Raw genomic sequence first — 23041 nt, forward strand, 5'->3', positions numbered from 1 at the left:
CAAAATAAATGGTCACAAGAGGGTTAACATCGTTCACCTCACCTGAAAACAAAGATGGCTCTGCTTCCGATTGAAATATAAAGGGCTCGTTCTGTGGTAAATGGCAAATGTAATGACGGAAAAACAACCGATTTGTCTTCTGCAAACCTCTCGGGTGTCACCTTCGTTAACAAGCACTTCATTAGCAGACACGGCAATCCACGACAACAAATATCAATAAAACACAGAAAGGAATTATTCATTCGGAGCTGAAATTAATTAACGTGACTCCGTTAGCTCCAGAGACGGCAAAGTGAAATACAAAAAAAAAAAAAACTGGAGCCAATTATGCAAAAATATCTCTCTTTTTATCTCCCCACAGACTTTTTCATAATTTAACTTCACGCCTAACAACAGAACTTCTTACTTTTGTCCTCAGTGAGAAACGTAGCAGACCATGTAGGCCACGCTGATATCGAGACAAAAGAAAAGGAAAGATTAACAAAGCAGCTTTGATATTTTATTCATACATACAGAACTAATACGCTGAGCTTTTTCACAGACAAGGATTGCTTCACATCCACGTTAAAAAAAAGGAGCCGCGTCGTGGACGTGGACGGAGCGCGTTTGACAGCTGCGCCGTTCGTCCTCCAGCGAAGCCTCAAATACAAACTTTTAATGATGTCATTAAATTAAGATAAGAACAATCGTAGGAGGCCAACTGTGATGCCTGAGGCCGGTGCTGTAATTGAGTTACACATTTAGGAGGTTTTTAAGGTCAAATCTCTAGTAGCAGAGCGAGGATTTAACTAATATTCAATTACACACCAGGCTTAGTTGTAATAAAAGGCAGCAGATTTAGACGTCACTCAGTGTCTGACAGCGAGCTGCATTTAAAACAGGAAGCAGTCACAAATCTACTCTGTGATCTTCAATGTCAATGTCATTCTTTTTTTAGAGGTACAAAACACTAATAAGGCTAAAAGTTGAATGAAATTATAGACTGTGAATACAAATGGACGTTTTAATCATCATGATTCGTCCGATTTGTGTCTTTTGCAATGTTTTGCAACCAGAAATTCATGTCACCTGCAACCAGGCTCCTATTGGTTGATACTAGCCGTCAATCACACTGGTGTCCACTCATGGACCGAAGAAGAGCTAAAAAAAAAAGATCAACTTTGTGTTTACTGGCGTTACTGGCGAGTGGAACGTTCCGAGTTTAGTTTGGTACAGAACAGTACTTTGTTTTGGGTTGCCATTTGGAATAGTACCAAAGTAGCTCCAAGAGAGCCAACAAATGGAACGGTTGGGGCTATTTTCCCTTGAAATGGTACGTTACGTTCAGGACAATCAGCTGATTGGGCGACAGAAGGATCCCCTGTGATCGGCGTAATTAACAACGCTTGATGTCTTGTTGAGCGTTGTTGTCTGTCGTCATGACACACGGTCATCGGACAGAGTCCAAACACCGCCTACCAAGTAAAGGTACTGTTCTCAGTCGAGACCCAAGCCCGGCCCAGGGCGTTACCACTCCAAACCAAACCGTACCATGGCGGAAACAGCATCAAATGGTGAAACACTAGCCCGCACCATTGGGCCTGGCTGTGTGTTCCACATTCCACCCCCCCAACTGTGTCCAGGAAGTGTGGGCCTCCTTCCACTGTGGATCCTTCTATAGAGTGCTAATCCACGGCGGGGCCGCGCGAAACAGGGGACGACCAAACATAAATAAATAAGAATCCCTGTCTACTTTCCCCCCCCCCACCGTCTCAATCAAGTGCAGGGATGGAAACCAGACCACATTCTGGGGTCAGTCCCGGCTCAATTAGAAAGACCCTCACTGAAAACAGTGTGTGATTATTTTTAAGCCCCTGAAGTGTGTCTCCCTGCTGGCTGAGAAGTGGTGGAAGTGGGGCTCAGGAAGAGAGGGAGGGAGGGAGAGAGAGAGAGAGAGAGAGAGAGCACCCCAACATGCCTTTCTCTCCACACCGGCTGTCAAAATGTATAAAGTTTATAAACACAGACAGACGGGATTAAAGGTGCACGGAGGGAGGTCAGAGAGAAAGGACAGGGAGATTGAGGACCTCCAACTCTCTCACTGACAGATACCAGTCGCCAGCGAGAGCCGAGTCCAGATCACTGAGACCACACTGCTGCTGAAAACTAAATTCCTAAAGGGATAGTTCAGGGTTGTTGTTTTTTCTGAAGTGGAGGTGTAGTGTGTTTAGTCGGCGTGTTCACACTTACAGAGACCGTAATCAATTTATACCGGATTGACTTTTTTGTCCAAAACCCCCAAATCCAAATCAAACTCAATTATATGAAAGAAAATAGCAAATAAAATAAAGAAAAGCACAAATCTGATTATGATAAAAAAAATATATAATATATAAAAATATATATATATATATATATATATATATATATAAATATAATATAAAAATATATTAAAAAAAATATATAATATAAAATAAATAATGTGCAAAGAAACAAACATTATTATTGGCTAAGAAACCGACAACTAAATCAAATCAAACTTTTTTCAACTTCCCTCAAATCAGTTCATTAAAAAAAACAAAAAAACAGCACAGAGCCCGAGGGCCCCAAAGTAAGTCGATATCGTCCCAAACAGCTGGGCCACAGTGCTTCACTGCTGTAGGGCTTACACCCACAGGTAGACTTTGTGAAAATACAGCGCCAAAGGGAAGTGTTACAGTGCTGAAAAATATTCTAAACTCTTCTTTTACTTTACCCTCCAGGCAGCCAGCGCCGCACTAAAGACAGTTAAAAATAAACGGAACTGTCCCTTTAAGACTGAAGAATAAACTGTTTCTTGATTTATCCTCATCCCTCATTTGAAAATCACCTGGACCGGCGTAATGAAAGGCATCACACTGAGTGAAAAATGACTGGAATACTGAGTCAGAGTTATACACACTGGGAGCGCAGCGATGTAAATGGTAGTTACTGTCGAGTAAAAAGCCCACTTTAGCAGCGACGGCGGCTGAATGTGAGGGCGTGCGAGTGTGTGAGTGTGTGTCCTGAGCACAAGTGCTCTTCAGAAGACTCCATCCCTGCTTTTTGTCTCCTTCATTATTGAGATGCTGCACAAGTCAAGAGCTTCCATTTCTGTGTCGGAACCTGACAGCTGCTCTTTGTGAAAATCCGCCGTCCTGTAACACGTAACCTGTAAGCGTGTCATGTTTGCTGTTACGTCAGATATACGCCGGACGTCTCGGCACGCGCTCGGGCCTCCAAGAATAACCAGGGAGTCTCGTGAAGTGCAACCGGGGGAGTCATTTGGAGCGTTTCATTAAAAACGTCTGCGTAATGGTGCAGTTGAGTTGGTTTTACTGCGTCGATGACATTCGTCGCTTTGCAGCTCAACAATATTAAAGCCCACATAGACCGGAAGCTCCAACTAACGCTGCGTTTGTGTGCGTGTATCTGCGTCATTACCTCGTTTATGAAACCCTAAAGTTTCAGAACAAACAGTTCAGCCACCGTTGCGCCTCCTGGTGTCCGGGCACATCCGGTTGCGTACATTCAACCGCAGAAGAAGAAGAAGAACTACTCTCGTTGTAGCTGCTGAGATGCAGAGCATCCACCGTGCCAGAGAGGGAGCTGTGTATCTGAGAGCTGGCCTATCTATTACGTCACTTCCAGGTACCTGGCCAATCACAGGACAGTGGGAAAGCTCTAGTTGGCTGGCCAATCACAACACAGTCCACGTTCTGTGGGTGTGGTTTTGGTCTGAAACAGCGCGGCTGACGAGAGCGTCAGTGAGGAGATATTTTGATCGGCTGGTTTGCAGCGATTAGGAGGTTTTTAACCATGAAAACAAGTTCATATATGTAAGTAGACCTCCATAACTAACATATATGTGTGATACAAGCATTCTATGTCGCCTTTAACACTTTTTCCGAGTGCGTTTCCCATCCTGAGCCTCACTCTTAGCACAACAAGGTTTTATTGGCTTATCCAATTGTTTTATTTCCGTCCTACAAGGGCAGATATTATCACGACAAGCTTTTCCTTCAAACAAACTCGTCCACTGGAGGGACAAAAGTATTGGGGCGGTCAGTCAAGTTCCTCCGCCTGAATCGGAACTCCTGAATTGTGTATACTAGTTTTTTCATCCACATCGAGATGGACTTTTACAGCTAGAAATAGAAGTTTGTGACGTGACAAAGAGACAGCAGTGGACCAACAGCTCATCTCTGTCTCTGCGAGCTAAAAAAACTGCACGGAAACTGTGTTTCCCTGCAGAAAACACAGCGTGACAATGTGATGCACTTCTAGGCAGGTTTTTAGGTTTAAAATTTATACATAAATGTGGATTCAAATGAGCGACAGCCCCCAAGTCTCACTGTCCATGTTTAAAGAACACTGTTCCCGACTTCATGCCCAGTGTCTCACCCAGAGACATTCGTTTGACCAATTACAAACGAATGCTGTCAGCGCGACGGGCTGATGCTGGAGATCCCCGCTGCATACAGGAATGCTGGGGATATAAATGGGTTTTCTCTGGAGTCTCTGGCCCCGACATCCACATACATAACATACAAGTACGCACATGTGCGCACACTTCCACATCCACACACATCCCCGGTGAAAGATTTTCCCTCGGGTCTCATCTGTCTCACTTTGTTTCGCAAACTCATGTGTGATCGTTTGCAGAGAGAGAGAGAGAGAGAGAGAGAGAGAGAGAGAGAGAGAGAAAAACTTAAGCGAGCATCTGTTTAACGTAGTTCTACGAGAGTTCAGGCCGACAGTGTTTTAACTTGACATCAAAGCATGAATAAAGTCCCCAAAGTGGCAAGTTTTTGGCGCTGATCAAGCACGACTACTGTATTGTGTCCAGTTTTCATAGAGGTCGACCGTTATGGGGTTTTTCTACTGGCAATTATGATAGTGATCTTCAGGGCAGCAGATGCCCCGATATGAAGCAGTTTTGATAAAATAGAACAGTTTAATAAGAACAAATGAAATGGAAAATCGCTGTCTCACCAATCTGTGTTTCACATCTGCACTTAGTGGAAAGATAGATTTTTGAATGCACCAAAGAGCTTTTTTATCAGGTTTTCAGCCAATTCATATATTAGGCCACACGGTCGGTGCAGTGGTTACCCAATGTCAGCTCATGTGGAGGATGAAGTGAGTATTTGGACAGGATTAATTGATCTACCTCTAGTTTTTGGTGCTTATGACGTAGAAGACGTATCATCAGCAGGATGAATTGCCTGGGATTACCGTTTTACCCATTTTCGACCACTTTATCCTCTCCACGAGACTCTCGAGGACGTTGGAGAACAATCCCAACAGACACAGGGTGAAAAGGTAGGCTCCAATAACCCCCAATCCCCAATCGTGCATGTTTTTAGACTGTGGGAGGAAGCTGGGGCCACACTGTATCACCGTGTGGCCCCAGCTACTGTTTAAATCGGATTAAAAAAAGGTTTTCCTTCTATTGCAGTGAATTCCTGAGATAGTGAAGGAAGCACAGGTGTTGTGTTCGGTGGCCACTCCGCCCTCTCGGTCCTGTAAATCTTCTGGCTACAAGCTGGATAGATGCTGCTGGTTTGAGAGGATTAACAGTCGAGCGCAGGAGAGAGTCTTATCTCACCTTACAGAGATAAATCAAATGGCGACACACAGCGCTGTGGAGAAGCAGAGGGTGAGGGAGAGGCCACACACACACACACACACACACACACACACACACACACACAGGCAGACTTTTGTTTGTTTAAAAACCCGCTGTAAGGGTTTATGTTGCTCTCCGCCTGTTGGCCCTGTGGAGTGAAGAGCCGACGGTCAACCTCCAGCTCTTCTTCTCTGACACTTTCCAGACAACAAAAGAGATTTTTTTTTTTTTTCCCCCTTTACCTCTGATTTTTGCATCTCTCCCGGGAATTCCCTGACACCGTCTCACTGACATTATCATAATCTGACGCCCTGCTGTTTTAATCATACAGGAAAAACCCTTAAAGTTCGACCACCTTTTATTTGATTGTTGTGAATAAAAAAAAAAGACTTCTTATGTCTATTTTTTCCTAATATTGATTTATTTTGCTTCTCTAATCTAATTTTATAGGCGAATCAAAGACCAGAAACCAATTCCTCGCGCTGTGAAAACTATATACGGTCATTTAAACCTGATTGAATGTATATTTTGTGCATGTAGTACTAGATGTATATACATAAATATACATATATATTGTTTTTGAATCAAAATTACAATTTGAAACAACGTGATACTGGAATTTATGCCAATTTTAATAAAAGTGTAATATATACATATTTGGAAACACTACATATCTTTAAGTTCTTATCCGTCCAATGCACTATAAGCAGATTTCATGTGGTAATCAGAGCTGCAACTAACGGTTATTTCCATAATCAATGAATCGGCGTAATCGTTTGGTCCATTAAATGTCAGAAAACGTTCAAAAATGACGATCAGTGTTTGTCAAACGTGGAAATGATGCTGTTGATTTGGTCCACAAACCGAGCAAAGAAATAAAGAAGAAAATGTAAGAAGCTGAAACTTAAAACCGATTAATCGATTATTAAAAAAGTTGACAATTCAATCAGGAGGTGTCAAACTTGTGGCCCTCCAGCCCATGTGGCTCGCTATTTGTTATTGAGGTTTTGTTTTTGTTTTTTAGTATTAGATTCATTTTGCACTATAACTAACTGACTATGCACAACAACACAGACACTTTTATTGTGAAATTCTGTGAAATAAATCTGTTTTTCAGTTGACCGCTGCTCTACAACATGGGAGGGAGGAAGGGATCATTTTGTTCCTTTTTTAATCTAATTCTGTGTATTTTTGTGTTAAGGTTACAAAGAACATAGAGATTAAATGACAACCTGACGCGCGGACGTCAGAAAACTTCACACATTAGGTCTAAAAACCACAGGATCGGTGACGGACGACCACACGCTGTCATGACATGGACACATTTGCATCACGCATAGAAAAAGACGAAGAAGAAGAAGAAGAAGAAGGAGCCGACAGTTTCCTTCCCTCCAGTGCCAGAGTGAATGTTATAGGACTCCTTTACAACTTTATGGCTAAATATGAATAACAGTTGATATTTATAGTTATATGAGGACAGCTATAATAACATCTGTGTGTCTGTGAGGACAAAGCTGGCTTTATGTGGCTTTGCCTCCGGGGTTTGACTGTCGCGAGGGACCAAAGGAAACCATATTTTCTGACACATTTCCAGCTTGAAAGCACTAAAGCAGAAACTCCTTTTGTGGCAGAGCAAAAAATAAAAAATAAAATAAAAACAAAATGACCGCATCTGTCCGAGTCGTGTGGAATAAAGCGCTGAGAGACTCGTCGCTAAACTAAAGCCAAACCTTAAGAGGAGCAGACGCTTACAGAGTGAAAAATCATGAAAGTACACAATAGAGCCGCGGTGATTAATAAATAACTTAGCGATTTGGTGGATGTGTCACTGAACGTCTTAGGTTTGTGGACCAAACTAAACACATGAGGACGTCAGGGACTCCCACAGACTGGGTTGGGACATTGGAGATTTTTTTTATGAAGATTTATGAAACAGAGTTTCATTGAACGACGCAGCAGTTCATTTATTAAACATGGATATCTCGGGAATGTCTGGTTTTCCGATTCGAAAGTACTCCTGAAACCTAATATTATTGCACAGATTCTCGCGAATTGGGTCACAACTCTTTCAAAAAGAGTGCAGAAAGTTTGGGGGGAGAGGTTCACGATTTCCCACCACGTTTTTGAGACGAGTGATCGATCTGTAATGAAGGTAATTGTTAGATAAACCCTTTGTTTGCAAGCGCAAAGTTGACTTTCTATTCAAAAGGAGAGACGCATTTTCCCAATGCCCGAAGCAATTAGGAAGTATCGACCCGCAGAAGTGTCTCAGTAATTGGTAAATTGAATGATTACCTGACGAGATGCAACACTCACGCGAGAAGTGTGAGTCTCAGTGATGAAATATGTGTGTGATTACGGTCTTGGAGGAATATTCAATATCATTATGGGACTGTTTTACCGGCTGATCGGATCAGGAATACACGATGATTCCGAAGCGGCGGCGGCGGCGGCTATCGCTTACAATCAGGACAGACGGGGAGTATAATACGTTTAGAGAGTGCGATACAGATGGTGCCTTTCATCTGTAAAACATGTCGGTCACTTTTGCATATGAAAACCTTCCAGGCTACAGAGAGAGAGAGTATACTGTGGTCAAGGTGACCTGTGGGGTGACAAACATCAATGGATCAGGTGCAGACCAACTGTTCTTCCACTGAAGGTGGAAATCCTCGTCGGGACTTCAAAGAAACCAGAAAGGGGGAAAAAAGAGAAGAACACTTATAATAGTTGACGTCAATCAATATAATGGATTCCTTTTGTGTTGACCAAAGGCAGCGCTTGGAGGGGAAATCTTTATTCCGCCGGAGCACAATGGTGTAAGAGCATGAATTAACATTAAAGAGCGACATTAAAACGCCACAACTCGAGTGATCCACCACGGAGGACAGTGTCTGTTTGCCAGCAGCAAATAACCGCGCCTCCGGCCTGGTTTTCAGAAGACTTCTCCTTTTGTTTCGGCTCGGCAAACGAAAGCAGCCTCCTGCCACTGAGACGACGCGGCCTCCTGCCCGCTACGTCGACCCCGGAGCAGACGATGTGGAGTCAAACCAAAGCCAACACTAAAAAAACCCTCTGAATTAACCAACGCTGAAGAATTGAAAGTCCCTCGCTCTTGTTTGGGCTCATTTGTGACCCCGGTGCCTATTTTCACAGGGAAAATAGTGTTCATAGGTCATGAAATTGGGTTTATGAGAAAAGCAAACTTTGCACTAATCTACTCTTTTTTTTTTTTTAATAGCAGAAAGGGGATTATACAGAATATTAGCAGCCTACAGCAGAGGCAAATTTCCTTCCACAGCTTTGTAATATATCCTGTATTGGAGCGTTAGTGGGCAGAGACACTTTCTGACATTCTGTGTGTCGTCTGTGGACTGTTGTTGTCGTTTTAGGAACAAAAATCTCCACAAAAAGTGTTAATATTGACATTCTGTGACGGGGATAGAAAGCAGTAGACGTGGAAAGTGTGTGGTGTTTGTGTAAGAGTTGTATTTTTAAACCTTTTAAGACACTGAATTATCGTGACTTTCTTTGTGCTTGTGGGATATTTGATGCTTTGTGTTAGTTTTAATATTCATTTACTGCCCAGTGGGTCATTCATTTAATAGGAAATTGAAAATCTAAGGTTCTCCATATAAATAGGGATCAAATCCGGCGGCCCAGTGGCTGTTACCTTCAAAAATGATATTTAGTGGATACAGTATTGGTCTTTTTCTTTATCTACCTGTATCTTTCCTTCCTTTTTCTCTGGTCGAGTCAGAACACGGCCTGTACCCACATAAGCAGCCCTTAAATTGCCAAAAATAGAATGTCATTTGTCATATTTGATAAAAATCTGACAAAGCAAACATTGATATTATTCTGTCATGACAGGGCACATGAGAAGGCTTGAGCTCAGAAAGTAGCAACAGAAAATAAACATTCACCTGAGCTACAGGCACACGGCCACGCCTTAAGCTGCGAGTGGATCAGAACAGGAATCAACCTGCTGTGCTTTCACACATTATTGCCACACACTAAAGCCTCAATAACACTGGGAGGGTAAGAATCACTTCAAGCAGGAGAGACGGATCTAAAAATGGCCCGATGCCACGCGGGGGTTAGCGAGGGAGAAGAAGACACAAATTTAAGAAAGAAATAAAGAAATAAGGACGGCATAAAAGTGGAGACTTTAGGGAGAAGCCTCAGCTGGCGAGTGCTGAAAGGAATCCCCAAACACAGGCACACGTACCTTTAAACACACAAGCGGCCACAAACACGCGTACACAAACTCTTTACGACACACACGCACACACACTCTGTGGCAGCGCGCTTATACAGCAAGAGAGTTGCCAGCTGTCGGAGATCTTTGAGGGAACAGAACGCCACCTGTCCCCTTATCTTCCCCTCGCGAGCCAAGACAGACTTTCAGTCCAACTGGAGCCTCAGCCTTTTCCACTCTCATCCCACGCTTAATGGCAGCTTGTCCGCGTTTTTCTCTTTGACTATGAGCCTCGCCGACGCCTTTGTTCTTCCTTCCCATCGCTCCTTCTGCGCGTTTGATCTCGTAAAAGCGTTTGCATTCCGTGCAATTATTTTTAAATCGCATCAAGGCGTTGTACCTGCAGTCCTGGTCCTGGTCCCGATGAGGTTTTAGATTTTGGGGGCCGGTTTTACCAGATGTTCCTTCCTGTTGATGGCTGATAGGAGTTGGGGCATGGGGCCAAGCGTTAGTGTGCGTTTGATAAGGTGCAAGGTCAACATTTCTGTGTGTGTCTCTGTGTGTGTTTACATGATCTCAGCCTTTCACCTCTCTCCTCTCTGTGCCATTGTTTGGGTGAGAGAAGCCAGGCTCAAGCATGGGCTAAGTCTAACCACCAGTAAAAACCTAGTTTTATTGCTAATATGATACGTGAGAGTAAGTAATGGTGAGTCATTTCGTTTTTTATTTTATTAAATCATAGTACAATTTGGGGTATATGCAATGGTCAACTGGTCAAAAAACACATTTAAACCCAGGTTCAAACTAGTTTTTTCACCAGTGTTTATGGCCAAAAACTCAAAACACTGTAGTACATACACCAGGCCTGTAGGTGGCGCTATAACGCTGTTAAATGGATGCATCGAAAAAGGAGACAAAGAAGTGGAGTCATCTGCCATCTGGTTCAGGTTTTTGGGGCCAAAAAGTGGTGCGTTCACTGTCGACATGGAAACACAAGGCCGGTGTTTTGACATTTCATTTTCAGGTCCCCCTAAAACGCCAACGTTAGTTCTCATCGGCATCGGTGGGAGTGCAAAACCTAAAGGTGAACACACTCGTTTCTTCTTCTTTGTTTTTGCAGAGTTGCAAATCCCTGCATAATTTCGAGTACAGCGCTACAAAATGCATTCATTTTCCAGGTCACTAGCATAACCACGACTCAACAAACTCTCTCAGGCCTGCGAGAGTCCATGTGCTCATGTAGATCACAGGTCTGAACGGAGCCCACGATATGGGGAGGCCTTCTCTCGGTCAAATTAGAGCACCATATGTAGTTTCCAGGTAACAGGCCAAAGTGAGAATATGTACCTGATGACACTGCTAATGGACCAGTAACACACTCCCACACACACACACGGTGGGTTCCTGTTCATACTACACACACAAACGCACACACTCCACAGCCTAGAAAGACTAATGGAAGAAATGAATGTTATGGTCTGCATCGCAGAAACCTAGTCTGAGCAGCACTATAGCAGATGGAGGTCACCGCTGGGCAGCGCTGCTAAAATTACCCCAACGGCTTAGCATGAATTAAGGGGCGAGGCCCCTGGGAAGGTAAGGCTGAGTCCTGGAGGACCGAGACGGACTGAGCATGGCAGGGAGTCCTGGTCCGACACCGAGAAGACCGCAGCTGGGGACGGGTTTCATGAAATCAGCTCCTCGGAGCAGTCACTCAAACTCCTCCGAGGTTGAGAGTGAATTTACATGGCAGTGGTGAACCTTGGGTAATGTGATTAAATCGGGGCAACATGGTGAGCGATGATTAACTTATTCTCTCTCCTCTCTGTGCCCTTCCGCGCTGCCTCTTGCATTTCTGTCAGGCAATCAATAAGCTATTATGGCTCCAAACAGTGGGGTAAATTAACTTACCGCTCCACCTGCAGAGTCGGCACTCTCCCCTAATCCCATTGGCGGGGGAAAAACAAGACTGGACGCAAAAAGGCCATGTCCTTAGATCATTTGCAACCAAATGCTTGTGAGGAAAGCAAAGCGTTTTTTTCTGAGGTCCAAAGTAACAATACTTGGAAACATCAGGGAACTACGGTGGCCTTCACATTCCAGAAAACACTTTTACATCTTTAGAGAGTCAGAACTCGCTCTGTTGTTCCTCTATCTTTGTTGATTCATGCGTTCGGGTTTATGAGGGTGAAGCAGTTCAATTCCGGAGTAAATTTCCACTTCAATTGCGCCAAATACACGTCTGTTCAGGTCGGGCAAGGCCCGCTCATCAAGTACTGGAGATGTCTCAATAATAAACAGCTTAAATCAGCGCTGATGCATTCATCAGGAAGCCACAACCAGAAATGTAAAAAAACATAATCCTCCAACTGCGCTGGTCACATGACATCTCTTCTTACGGCGTGCTGTCTGTGCTTATTCAAGCACTTAAGTCATAGATAGGGTTTGTGTATCATTTCAGATTTTAAATAATTTCGTTTTCTCGATATCCGATCCAGTGATCCTGGCCAGTAATTAATACTGAGTATGAGATCACCTGAACCCTATAAATACATCTGAAAGGCTTCTTCTTAGATGCAAAAAAAACCTTACACAATACACTTAAGGGCAACTATATTCAATTCCTGCCACTAAACCCGAACTGTTAACACGCTGAATCTTTATTAACCCTTGGGAAAAAGTGGCGGTCCCACTCGGTGACTGAAGGGCTTACTATCCCATCCATCAGATTGGAGCCAATCGTCTAAATGGAGCTGAGGCACCGACTGACAGATTAGAATCTGATACGAGTGCGAGGCGGAGAGAGGGAGCGAGGGAGAGAGAGAGAGAGATGGGGGTCTGGACGAGAGAATGGAAATGTCACCCCGGAGCTTATAACAGCAGCACTACGGTCACACAATACCGGGCCTCACTGCGTCAGATGTCAGCTATTTCAAACTTACCCACAGCGACACTGGCTACTGTTTGAATTTTGAATGGGCCCTCTCCACTTTTTCTCCTTTTACACATGACGTCCCCCTGTCTGTCTTTTATCCAGCGCTCCGCAGTATACGGTTACACGGCGATCCTTTTGTGTCCTTGCCACACCCTGTTTGGAAAAGGTCAAGCAGGCACAAAGAGGAGGTGAGGGTGTATCTGTTCCATTCACCGCTCCACTCATGCTACCCTTCTCCTCTCGCTCCTAATTAGACTATTGTGTGTGTTTACATAGACTCCACAAGGGAGGATAATTGTGTTCACCGCACATGTAGTCCAGCCCGAGGTGTGTAAACTACATTTTCGGAGTTAATAAGATGAGACGGGTGCTTCAACAAGTGCTTCCAAATATGAAATTCAAACTCGGTTCTTGTGTTTACAGAAATGACTGTGTTGGTCTGACTAAAACCACACTTTACTAGACTTTACTTTGACTGAAATTGTGCTATTTCCAATTTCTCGACTACATTAAAGAAAAGAACAACAAAAATGGAAGCAAAACACTGCAATTTCAGCCTGACGACGGAAGAGAATTCATGCTCTGTTAGCATAAAGCTAGCCCCAAGCTTATGTCGTGTTACTATGTGCTGTTAAAAGCTTTGTAGCGTCGTATTTAACTGCACTGTACACGAGAGACGCCCCGGCTGTTCTTGCACATCCATTCTTCTCCCGTGCCTCGTCATTAGTACAATAACACCGTCGTAATGAAGTTATCTGTAACGTGAGACCTCGTACAAAACGAACGCCGCGCGCTTTGCAGAAAGGTCGGGATAACAGAGAGCTTTCGGTGGGAGCGACGGCGCGATAATGAGCATAACAACGCTCACTCGCTGCCGCCTCTATTTCAAGACTCACGTCTTCTCCCAATTGTTGCATTAATGATCAGATTAGCTTCCGCGGCAACCAAGGACAATTAGATGACAATTGCATGCCATCATATACACCCCGCCTTTGCATTTGTCAGTGACTGATGGCGGGGCGAGCATCCGCAGTCAGCAACAAGCAGACTGCATGTCATTTGCAGTCAGATAGCAGGAGACAGATCATTATCAGTGTTTGGGTCGACTGCTTACCTCACCAGCTCCTCCTGCCAGTCACGCTCCAGGCTCAGTAACATGCTACAACGCTCATAGATGTCTTAGAAATACAGCCTCCGTCTCGCTTCCGCCTCAACCTTCCCCCATCTATCAATTCACAGGAGACAGCAACACTGACACAGCAACGGGGGAACAAATGAACAGCAGAGATGGGAAGACGTATTAAATAAAGGCGCATATAGCATGAGAACACACTGTTTCCTGAGTTATCAGTTCATTAATACTGAGTAGAAACTACAAATCAACTTGAAAAGAGTTCTTCTCTTCTACTCGTACCCATGTTATGACTAAAATACTCATTCGTATTTTGGGTCCAAATTTGGTGCCTGACAGTTCACTGCTCTTGTTTTGTACTTTTACAGTTAGATTTCAGCTTTCAGCGTTAAAGTTAGAGCGTACCTGAGAAAGTACCAACAGGCTGTGAAATGGGGGGGTGCTCCGTGGGGGGGGAGGAGGAGTCAGTGAGTCAGTTATGGTCTGTGCAGGCTCAACTCATTTTAACTGACCGTGCCCCATGAGCACATTTTTCTAACTTTGGCAAAACGTTGGCAGAAAATCCCTGAAGTTCCCGTCTCCCGACCTCTTAATCCTCCCTAACTCCATCGTCTCGGATCGGGGCGCATGATAGAAGGTTTCAAGTAAAGGCTTAACCTGGGCTTAATAACCAGAGCATGTCCTCAGTGCAGAACGCCTCGTCATATGACCAGATATCGCGCGCGGCCTCTCCAGCCACAGGAGAGGCTCAGGCCTGAGAGGAGATTACGCCTCACAGCAAGAGTAATGCCAGGGTCTCCGCAGAAGAAGTGGAGATTAGAGTCAGCGGCGTACATTCATCTGGTTCTCACACACACACACACACACACACACATTTATCAAACATGGATCACAGGCAAACACAAAGAAACACGGGAAAATGCCTCAAAGACACGCTCTTAAACATAAACACAAACATACCACACTGCTCGTTATATAGCGGGCGAATCCGGAGTTTAGCGTCCTGGCTAACACAAGACACCGCCCGAGTTAGCCCGACGTGACAACGTTAGCTTAACCTAACTGCATCTGGGAACAGTTTAGCAGATCCAAGCTAGCCTGAATTAGCTGAGGGAGCTTCCGCATGTATGTAATAACTTGAAATAACAAATCCTGTCGCGTTCGTAGCCTCAAGATAAGCCTTTTATGAGGGACTTAAGTCAACGGCCGCCATCTTAAGCCTTTGTGTTTCTACAGAAAGCTGGAATGGACAAACTAGCCAGACGACATAGCACTCTGCATACCAGAAAGTAAACACTTGTAAACTTTCACAACTTATACGTTCCCTCATTCTCCAGCCATTATACTTCATTTGTTTGGCAAGTTTCAACATTAAAATGTGGAGTTTATTCCACAAGGTTTATTCCAAGGCTATAAAAATAAAATCATTTTTAAAAAGCTGTTATACAAACATACTTATGAAGTAGTATATGCAATGTTTGCCAATGAACCAGCCCCCCGTCCATTTGTTACAGACTGGACTTTTAAGAAGAGAGGAAATAAAAGTCCTCTTCTATTAGTGGTCCTCCAGATAAAGGAACGAGTGAACTGAAGAGCTCACATACTGTATCTTATCTCCTCCAGACTGCCACTTCACGTTGTTAATATCATACTTCACTATCCTGGAACGCAGCGAGCATCCTGCCCATGTGTTCTGCACTGCAGCCACAGCCAAGGATTACGCAGAGCTGAAAAAGCAGTCACTATAGTGACAAGAAGGAGAAAAGGAAGCTATGACATGTGTAAATGGATGAACTCCAACTAAAAACCTACACACAATAAATCCTAAATTAACGCGCACATACACGCGGGGGGGAAGCGGAGGTCGTTGTGTGGAGCAGCTGTGTGTCGATGCGTTTCATTCTCTATTTTTATACCAGAGACGACAACTCAGGCTCCACCTGTTCTGAAAGGTATTTAAGTTGTCATTAAAGGAAAAAAAAAAAGCACCTTATTTACCCAGGTTGTATTTATTGTTTTATGGTGCAATTTCCTCCTCCAGTAAATTCCACCGGTGACAAACTGATAACACACGAAGATAAAGAGACAAAGTGGAAGCGGCAGTGAATCACTCGTCTGAAAAAGTCTTTCCCTTGTTCCTCAGAAGTAAACAGACAGTTTTTGAGCGCGCGTCTCCCTCCTCTTCCTCAGAGACCGGGGAGCAGTGAGTGATGGATGCAGACTCCTCCGGCCATGTCTGTACAACCTGCCTCTTTAACTCTTTGACCAGTGTGTACACGTGCTGACAGACTGACAGTCACACACACATTCCCAAAACACATCCTCCTCCTCCTCCTCCTCCTCCTCCCCAACCGTTTGTATTTCCACACAGAAACCAATCGGTTCGCGCTACGTGTGTTCTCTTCAGCGGCGCGGTGCCAGTGTTCACTGTAAAACACCACAGAGTGTGTAAAAAGCTCTGCTCTGGCTCCTCTCCACTGCTGCAGCGCTCATTCCCTTGGTGAGCGATTTCACCGCTTGGCCTCGTATCGAGCCAGCAGTCTTGGTTCTGGTGGGGGGCGGGGGGGAGGACTCTGTGTGTGTGTGTCTGAATAAATCCCCAAAATCAGTGTGACATTTGACAGATTTTTTATAACATGAGTGAAAGAGACATTAGCATCCTCTTTTCCTCTCACTCCAGACTGCTGGCACTGCAGGAATGACAAGCGCGCTTCGGGCTCGTTATGCGCCGCGTCGTCTCTTATGCATATTTCCGTCGATATGGGGTCAAAGACACGGGGTCACGAACAAGCGCGGCATGCAGTCCAAGTCTCAGGGCTTCATCCGTACCGCGTCTTTCATTCCGTGTGACATCACAACCTTATTATCTTCAAAATTCCACTCCGATGTGTGAAATGTAGGTCAAATTAGCTCTCATTTGGCAGAAATTGGCGACAAAGTGATCAAACTTTATTTTCCAAGTGTACAATCACTCGGTTGGAGGGTTGCAACTACTCGTCAGGCTCATAAAATGTCAGCAATGTTGAAAAAAAACCTGGAAATAATGTTTTTAAATGTCTCGTTTTGCCCACAATAATGATTTATATGTTACACGGAGCAAAGAAACCAGAAAATATTCACATTTGATCATGTGAAAAACCAGAAAACTTATTGTAATTCTTTAAAAAAAACACTCAAAACGATTATTTTTTCCCCATTACTCCAGAATGAGCATTTTTATATTGAATTTTATATATTATGGTAACCCACGGTGGACAAACTAAACATGTTTTGAGCTTTGATGCTAACGGAAGGCTACATTTTCTCTCCAAAACACTAGGGAAGGATGAGGTGAGAGATATTCAGCGGAAAAATGCAACTTCAGCAATAAATGCTGCTACATTCTACACACTGTCCCTTTAAAGCCTGTGTTTGGTCAAGCATTCATGTTATATTTAGGGATTTTGCAACCGATCGTGTGATTTTGACCAACTTTAAATGAATGCCAACATTGAATACCGTATGCTGCTATTTGGAAAATGGAAAAACAAAAGACATCTGCTGTTTTTAAGTCATCTTCATCCAAACTAAGACAACTTACAGTATTTCAAGTGACTAATGAGAAACAATACTGGTGGAACTGGCTCTATAAATCACTGTTAATGGAGCTTTTAGTTCAAGTCCCTGCTTTTTCAAATGAAACCTGAGCCAGCTGTGTATTTTTATTTGAATTCTCTATTCCAGGTGCCGAGGTAGTTGGGAGTACGGTCGATGTGGGACCTTACTGTGTGTCACAGAAGTTCTGTACTTAAAAAAAAGGTCAATTTGTTATCGAGCGGCGGTAAAAGAGATACTGCGGCTTTAATTACATGTATAGCATTGATTTATGCACAAACGCCCTGAAGGACAACGCATGTGAGGTCAAACAGAGCGCACGCAGCATGCATGACACAAATCTGGTTCTCCTGCATCCAATCTGGTGCGCATTGAACGCTGTGTCCTGCTGGGATTATTGTGATTAGTAGTCGCAACAAGTTGTTTCCCCGCGTACTGTAATTCCAAGATTAACAACATTTGACCATCGACAGCAGGCAAAAAACTTTTTTTTAACACACTTGACTTTTCACTGACAGCCACACAAACCACCGGGCTTTGGGACTGTGGACAGGGTCCGACATAAAAACAAATTAGAGCGGAGGCCGAGGAGAGTCTGTGGTGTGGAGCCCACGCCTCAGCTACATGTTGACTCATGAAGCAGATCCTGGCTGCGCCGTTTTTCGCCAATTTGCTCTGAACCTCCCTGAGACAAAATAAGCGCCACAGAGCAGTTACACGCTCGCTGCCTCCAGTCTGCGGGCAGCTCGCCAGCAAACTCGCCGACGACTCTGCAGAGTTTAAGCTCTCCTGGTTTTTTTTTACCACCGGCCCGCTGCACCTCACTTATCTCTATCGCTTTTAATGTGTCCAACTTCTTTACAACTGACAAAAGTAGTGTAGAGTCTGGAAAAGACAGAGAGGGAGCAAACTCGGGCCTTATCCAGACGGAAACTTTACTTTCCCCCCTTCGATATTTTCCTTTTTTGTCATGAAAAGGTTTTCCATAAACACGGTACTGTCCCCAAAATGACTCTAAAGGCTCTTATATAGATGCCAGACCTGTTTCAGATATACGCCAAAAACGGCGAAGAGGACGTGGAGCATGCGGATAAAGCTTTTGCGAGCTTGAAAATGAAAATGCAAAGGTGGCGTTTGGAGAAAATAGTAATTTAAGGCTCCTGAATTTTTAATACTATACAAAACGAGTGGGCCACACAGTGGTATAGTGGTTAGCACTCTCGCCTTGCAGCGAGAAGACCCGGGTTCGAGCCCCGGTTGGAACAAGGGCCTTTCTGCATGGAGTTTGCATGTTCTCCCCGTGTGTGCGTGGGTTCTCTCCGGGTTCTCCGGCTTCCTCCCACAGTCCAAAAACATGCAATGTGGGGATTAGGTGAATTGGACACTCTAAATTGACCATAGGAGTGAGTGTGAGAGTGAATGGTTGTTTGTCTCTAGTTGTGTGTGGCCCTGCGATGGACTGGCGAACTGTCCAGGGTGTACCCCCGCCTATCGCCCGATGTAGCTGAGATTGGCACGGCACCCCCCGCGACCCTCTGGTGGAGGATAAAGCGGTTAGATGATGACTGACTGACAAAACGAGTGTACCGGCCCTCAGATGTTATGTGTCAAGAGTTGAGTTGGGGGGTTTCAGTTTGGGAGTAGATCAACTCGGGACCCCCAAAGTCTTTGAGAGCCGACAGATGTGGTACCAGGGATTTCCTGCACCAGAGACAGACGACGGATCCGATCAGTGGGAGGTGACGCTAGAGGTTGTGCCGCCAGAGCGGCGCATGCCGGCCAACTGTCCCCCGCTCTGCAGATGACCCTCAAAGAATCCCAGAATCTGTCAGGATCTAACCGTGCCTCCCTCAACACATCCGACAACCTCCCCTCCTACTAATCAGAGTCGGTGTGAAGCCAGCTGGCTCCCCCGCCGTGACGGAGACTTCACAGAAGCATCAAATTCAGTTAGAGTCAAGAGTCAAACTTGGCAGAATTGAGATAGAGAATATGCACTGGACCCGGTTCAAGCCTTTGCTCCTGTTGTTGTTGGTGGTGGCTGTAAAAAAGTAAAAAAAAAAACGGTGCCTCCGGAGAGTGGAAGGCCTGCAGCCAACGCTGTGCGGTCAGCGCGGAGCAGTCAGCCAGGCCACTAGACGAGCGGCCCTGAGGTTATCGGCCGCTCAAGTGGAGCTGTGTGCCGTCCATTACCTCACTTTACTATCGGCACATCCAGGGTAAAAAAAAAAAAAAGGAGCTATTCATAGAAGCGCTGTGACTTATCTCAGAGAATGAAGTGTTGTGTTATGTCACAGTGCATTCATATGCATGGGACATATTAAATGATCAAAGAGGCACTGTCCTAAATAAACCTTACATTTGATCATTATTTTCTATAGTTTTGGCCATTATTGTTATCATTTTAACCGTATGATAGCATTATTATCGTGTTACTTTTTAATTTTCATAGCTTAGCGACTTAACGGTGGTTGAAAACGTTAGATTTGAATGCAAATTTTGACTTTCTGAAACATTTGGCCATTAGCAATTTATTAAATAGCAGTCAAGCATAAAGGAAGTTCATTACTTTACACCTCGTGTACAAAGAAAACAAGACTCAAGAGTAAATGAATCCCATAGTTCCAGCTTATTTGAACACACACACACACACACACACACACACACAAGGCAAACATGATTCACTGTGAGTGCTTTGGCTCAGGCTTCTCTTTAAGAGGCTGCGATAGAGAGAGAGAGAGAGAGATTGTGGGCCGCGCTGTACATGTGGTTAATGATAAACCAAACAAACTGGGTTGGCTTCCCTAGCTTGGCAAAACAGGACTTGTTGAAACTTGGATTATGTTAACAATCACTGGTGCGCATAAGGGGGGGAAACTGCTAAAGCCAGACTTTGAGGCGAACATTTCCACCAAAAGCTGTGTTTTTAGCTCTCAAAAGTGAAAACTGTAAGCGACGGAGAGCTCGGCAAAATAAACACGATTACGACCGCGACTTCCTGACGCGGAGTTTCGTTGGAGAGTCAAAACTCTGCGGTTCCCTCCGGAGTAAAAACACCCCGTTTACAATGAAACGCATCTTTAATGACAAGAAGGAATCCAAAACTGCTTTCTAACTTTCTCAACGTGCTCACGGGTCAGATTTATGGCTTGTAGTTTCTTCCCACTCCCTTGTGAAGAAATCCTTTTTTATTCTGCAGCAGGGTTCCATCCCGGTTGCTCCGACAACATAATTATACATCGTTAAGCACGAGCTGCAGAGGAGGGAGCGAGAGACACCAGCTCAGCGAGGAGGAGAGAGAAGCCTGGAGCTCAGTGGCTTGTCATTATGGGTCCGTTTGAACCTTAGAAAGAAAAAGCAGCCCCCAATCTTGAGACCGAGCCAGTGGTGCTCTGAACTCTGGTCCTCACAAGTCCTGCCAAGTGTCTTGTTTTTGTACGGACGGAGAAAATTCACCTCTGAAATAAATATCGTCGAATACAGGGGAAAACTATTATTTACACTCTGAGCCAGTATACACTGTGCTGTGTGTTCTTTTATTCAGTCACTTCTAACGGGTTCGGACGGCCAACGGATGCTCCAGCGCTCTCGGAAATGAGCCCGCTCTTCAACAGAAGCACAGCTCCGGAGTCGGACGTGGGTCACAGGGCTGTGCGGGGCAAAATGGCTCCACAGCGCCCCCTAGAAAATGTAAAAAAAAATCACCTTTCTATCAGGACGACATCCACTAACAACTTAATGGACATTTAGGGCAGAAAGTGTGGGGAAAAAAAACAGAATCGTGGGGGAAAGAAGAAGAGAAAAAGAGCAGTTTTAATTCATGTGGACACTACAAAGATCCCACTCTGGTTTTAAAGTGAAAACACACAGCGGGCAGCCATGCTACCATATGAAGGACCATTAGGTCTGGGTTAGACTTTCTCTCCATCTGTGTCTCCACAGACGAGCAGCGCCGTGAGATCCGTGTGATCTCACACGATCAAACGCAAGCACTTCCACATTTTCTTTCGTGCCCATGCTGACCTTCTGTGCTGATTGTGCTGCCGCTGTATACACACGAACGCTCCCTCGGACAGTCGAACACAATCCAAATCTTAGCTCTAAACTTCACCCGCTCCTCAGAAATGAGGTTCTCCCCGGTTTTGGTCTCCACGGGTAACTACTGGTCCTGACAAAGTCAGTGTTTCTGCGAGAAAACCTTCCAAAGAGGTGACAAATACAAGTAACACACAGTCTTTCCTCCCCATCTTGATTAGATTACAGTGAGCTGTTGGTGACAGCCTCTGGGCACACGAGAGGAGCAGTGATATCTGAGCTCTTCCTCCTCAGCCAGGCAAGAGAGTAAAGAGATAATATATCTGAAGAGCTGACCTCACCAATGAGAGCAGCTCTTAAAGCATCATGGGAACAAATTTGTCAACACAGATCACCACTCACAGGGAAAAGACGGGATGTTTACTCTTCCTACACTGCATACCTGCCGACTGCCAGGTCCTCTCAGAGTCTACTCGAGGACCAGAGGAATGCTTCAAACCACTTCCTGTCATTGCACAAGTGCAGCAGATGATGAAATAGAACATTTTCCAGTGGAAACCGTCACTTTACGGCTATCTCTTTGACAAAAAGCAGATGCAAGGCCAAAACATAAAGGCCTTTGTTGTCATTGTCGCTCCTGACCACCTACCAAGGGACCTTTAGAAGAGCACTCACCCCGGAGTGATCAGGCCACTTCTCCCCCAAGGCCCTGCAGGCTCGCAGAGCCCGCTGGGCCAAACACATCCTGCCCATCTCCTGAGAGATTATCCAACTCAATGAGCACATTCAGCACAGAAACTGTGGAAGAAACTGGAGCCGGCTATTCATCCGGCATCTCAACCCAAACTCCTCCATTCACACCCACGCTCGAGGCCGGAGGAAGAAACATGGAAGAGGCATGCTGCACTTACTGGCTACTTCCAGCGAGGCGTTGTGGCTCACGGCCTCGCCCAGGTAGTTGCGGGCGACGCAGACGTAGGAGCCCTCGTCCGGTTTGCTCCGGCGTCCGTGGACAATGCGTAAGAAGAAAAGCGAGCCGCTGGGCAGCAGCATGCGGTGAGAGCGCGAGTCGTCTCTGTCCGTCTCCACGCGCTCGCCGTCCTTGTACCACTCCACTGTCGGGGTTGGCCGTCCCTCTGCTTTACAGTTGAGGGTGGCCGGCTCCCCTTTGGATACAATCAGGTCAGAGGGGTGCTCCACAATCCGGGGCGGGGTGTCCTCCTGGCGCAGACGGGATCCTGAGAAGGAAAACAAAAGGAACATGAACGTTCTGCAGGGAATGTCATCCCCGTCTTCTGATGTGACTATTTGGACTAAGACGCAGCCTCACTTGTGACAGCTTTAAAGGCAACTACTGTAAATTAATAGCAGCTCGGGGTTGGCATCGTTGAAATGCCTCGCACAGATCATTTTCCCAGACAGTAAAGCCGCTGCAGCTGCTGTTATTGTGCCCTCCGCTCACATCTTTAGTTAAGCCTACATTTATGCACATGTTCATCAGTTATTGACGTTTAA

General features: G+C 45.0%; 1 protein-coding gene across 9 annotated transcripts in view; it reads right to left on the bottom strand.

The window, feature by feature from the left end:
* robo1 (roundabout, axon guidance receptor, homolog 1 (Drosophila)) overlaps positions 1-23041 on the bottom strand; it is a 253306-nt gene that overhangs the window by 110132 nt on the left and 120133 nt on the right. For all 9 annotated transcript variants that reach the window (XM_044033010.1, XM_044033012.1, XM_044033011.1 and 6 more), the window contains one exon: positions 22438-22764. In XM_044033010.1, the coding sequence (XP_043888945.1) occupies positions 22438-22764 (327 nt within the window). The remainder of the gene's footprint in view (positions 1-22437; positions 22765-23041) is intronic.

This window comes from Solea senegalensis, linkage group LG8, assembly GCF_019176455.1.
Source record: "Solea senegalensis isolate Sse05_10M linkage group LG8, IFAPA_SoseM_1, whole genome shotgun sequence".
Taxonomy (NCBI): Eukaryota; Metazoa; Chordata; class Actinopteri; order Pleuronectiformes; family Soleidae; genus Solea; species Solea senegalensis.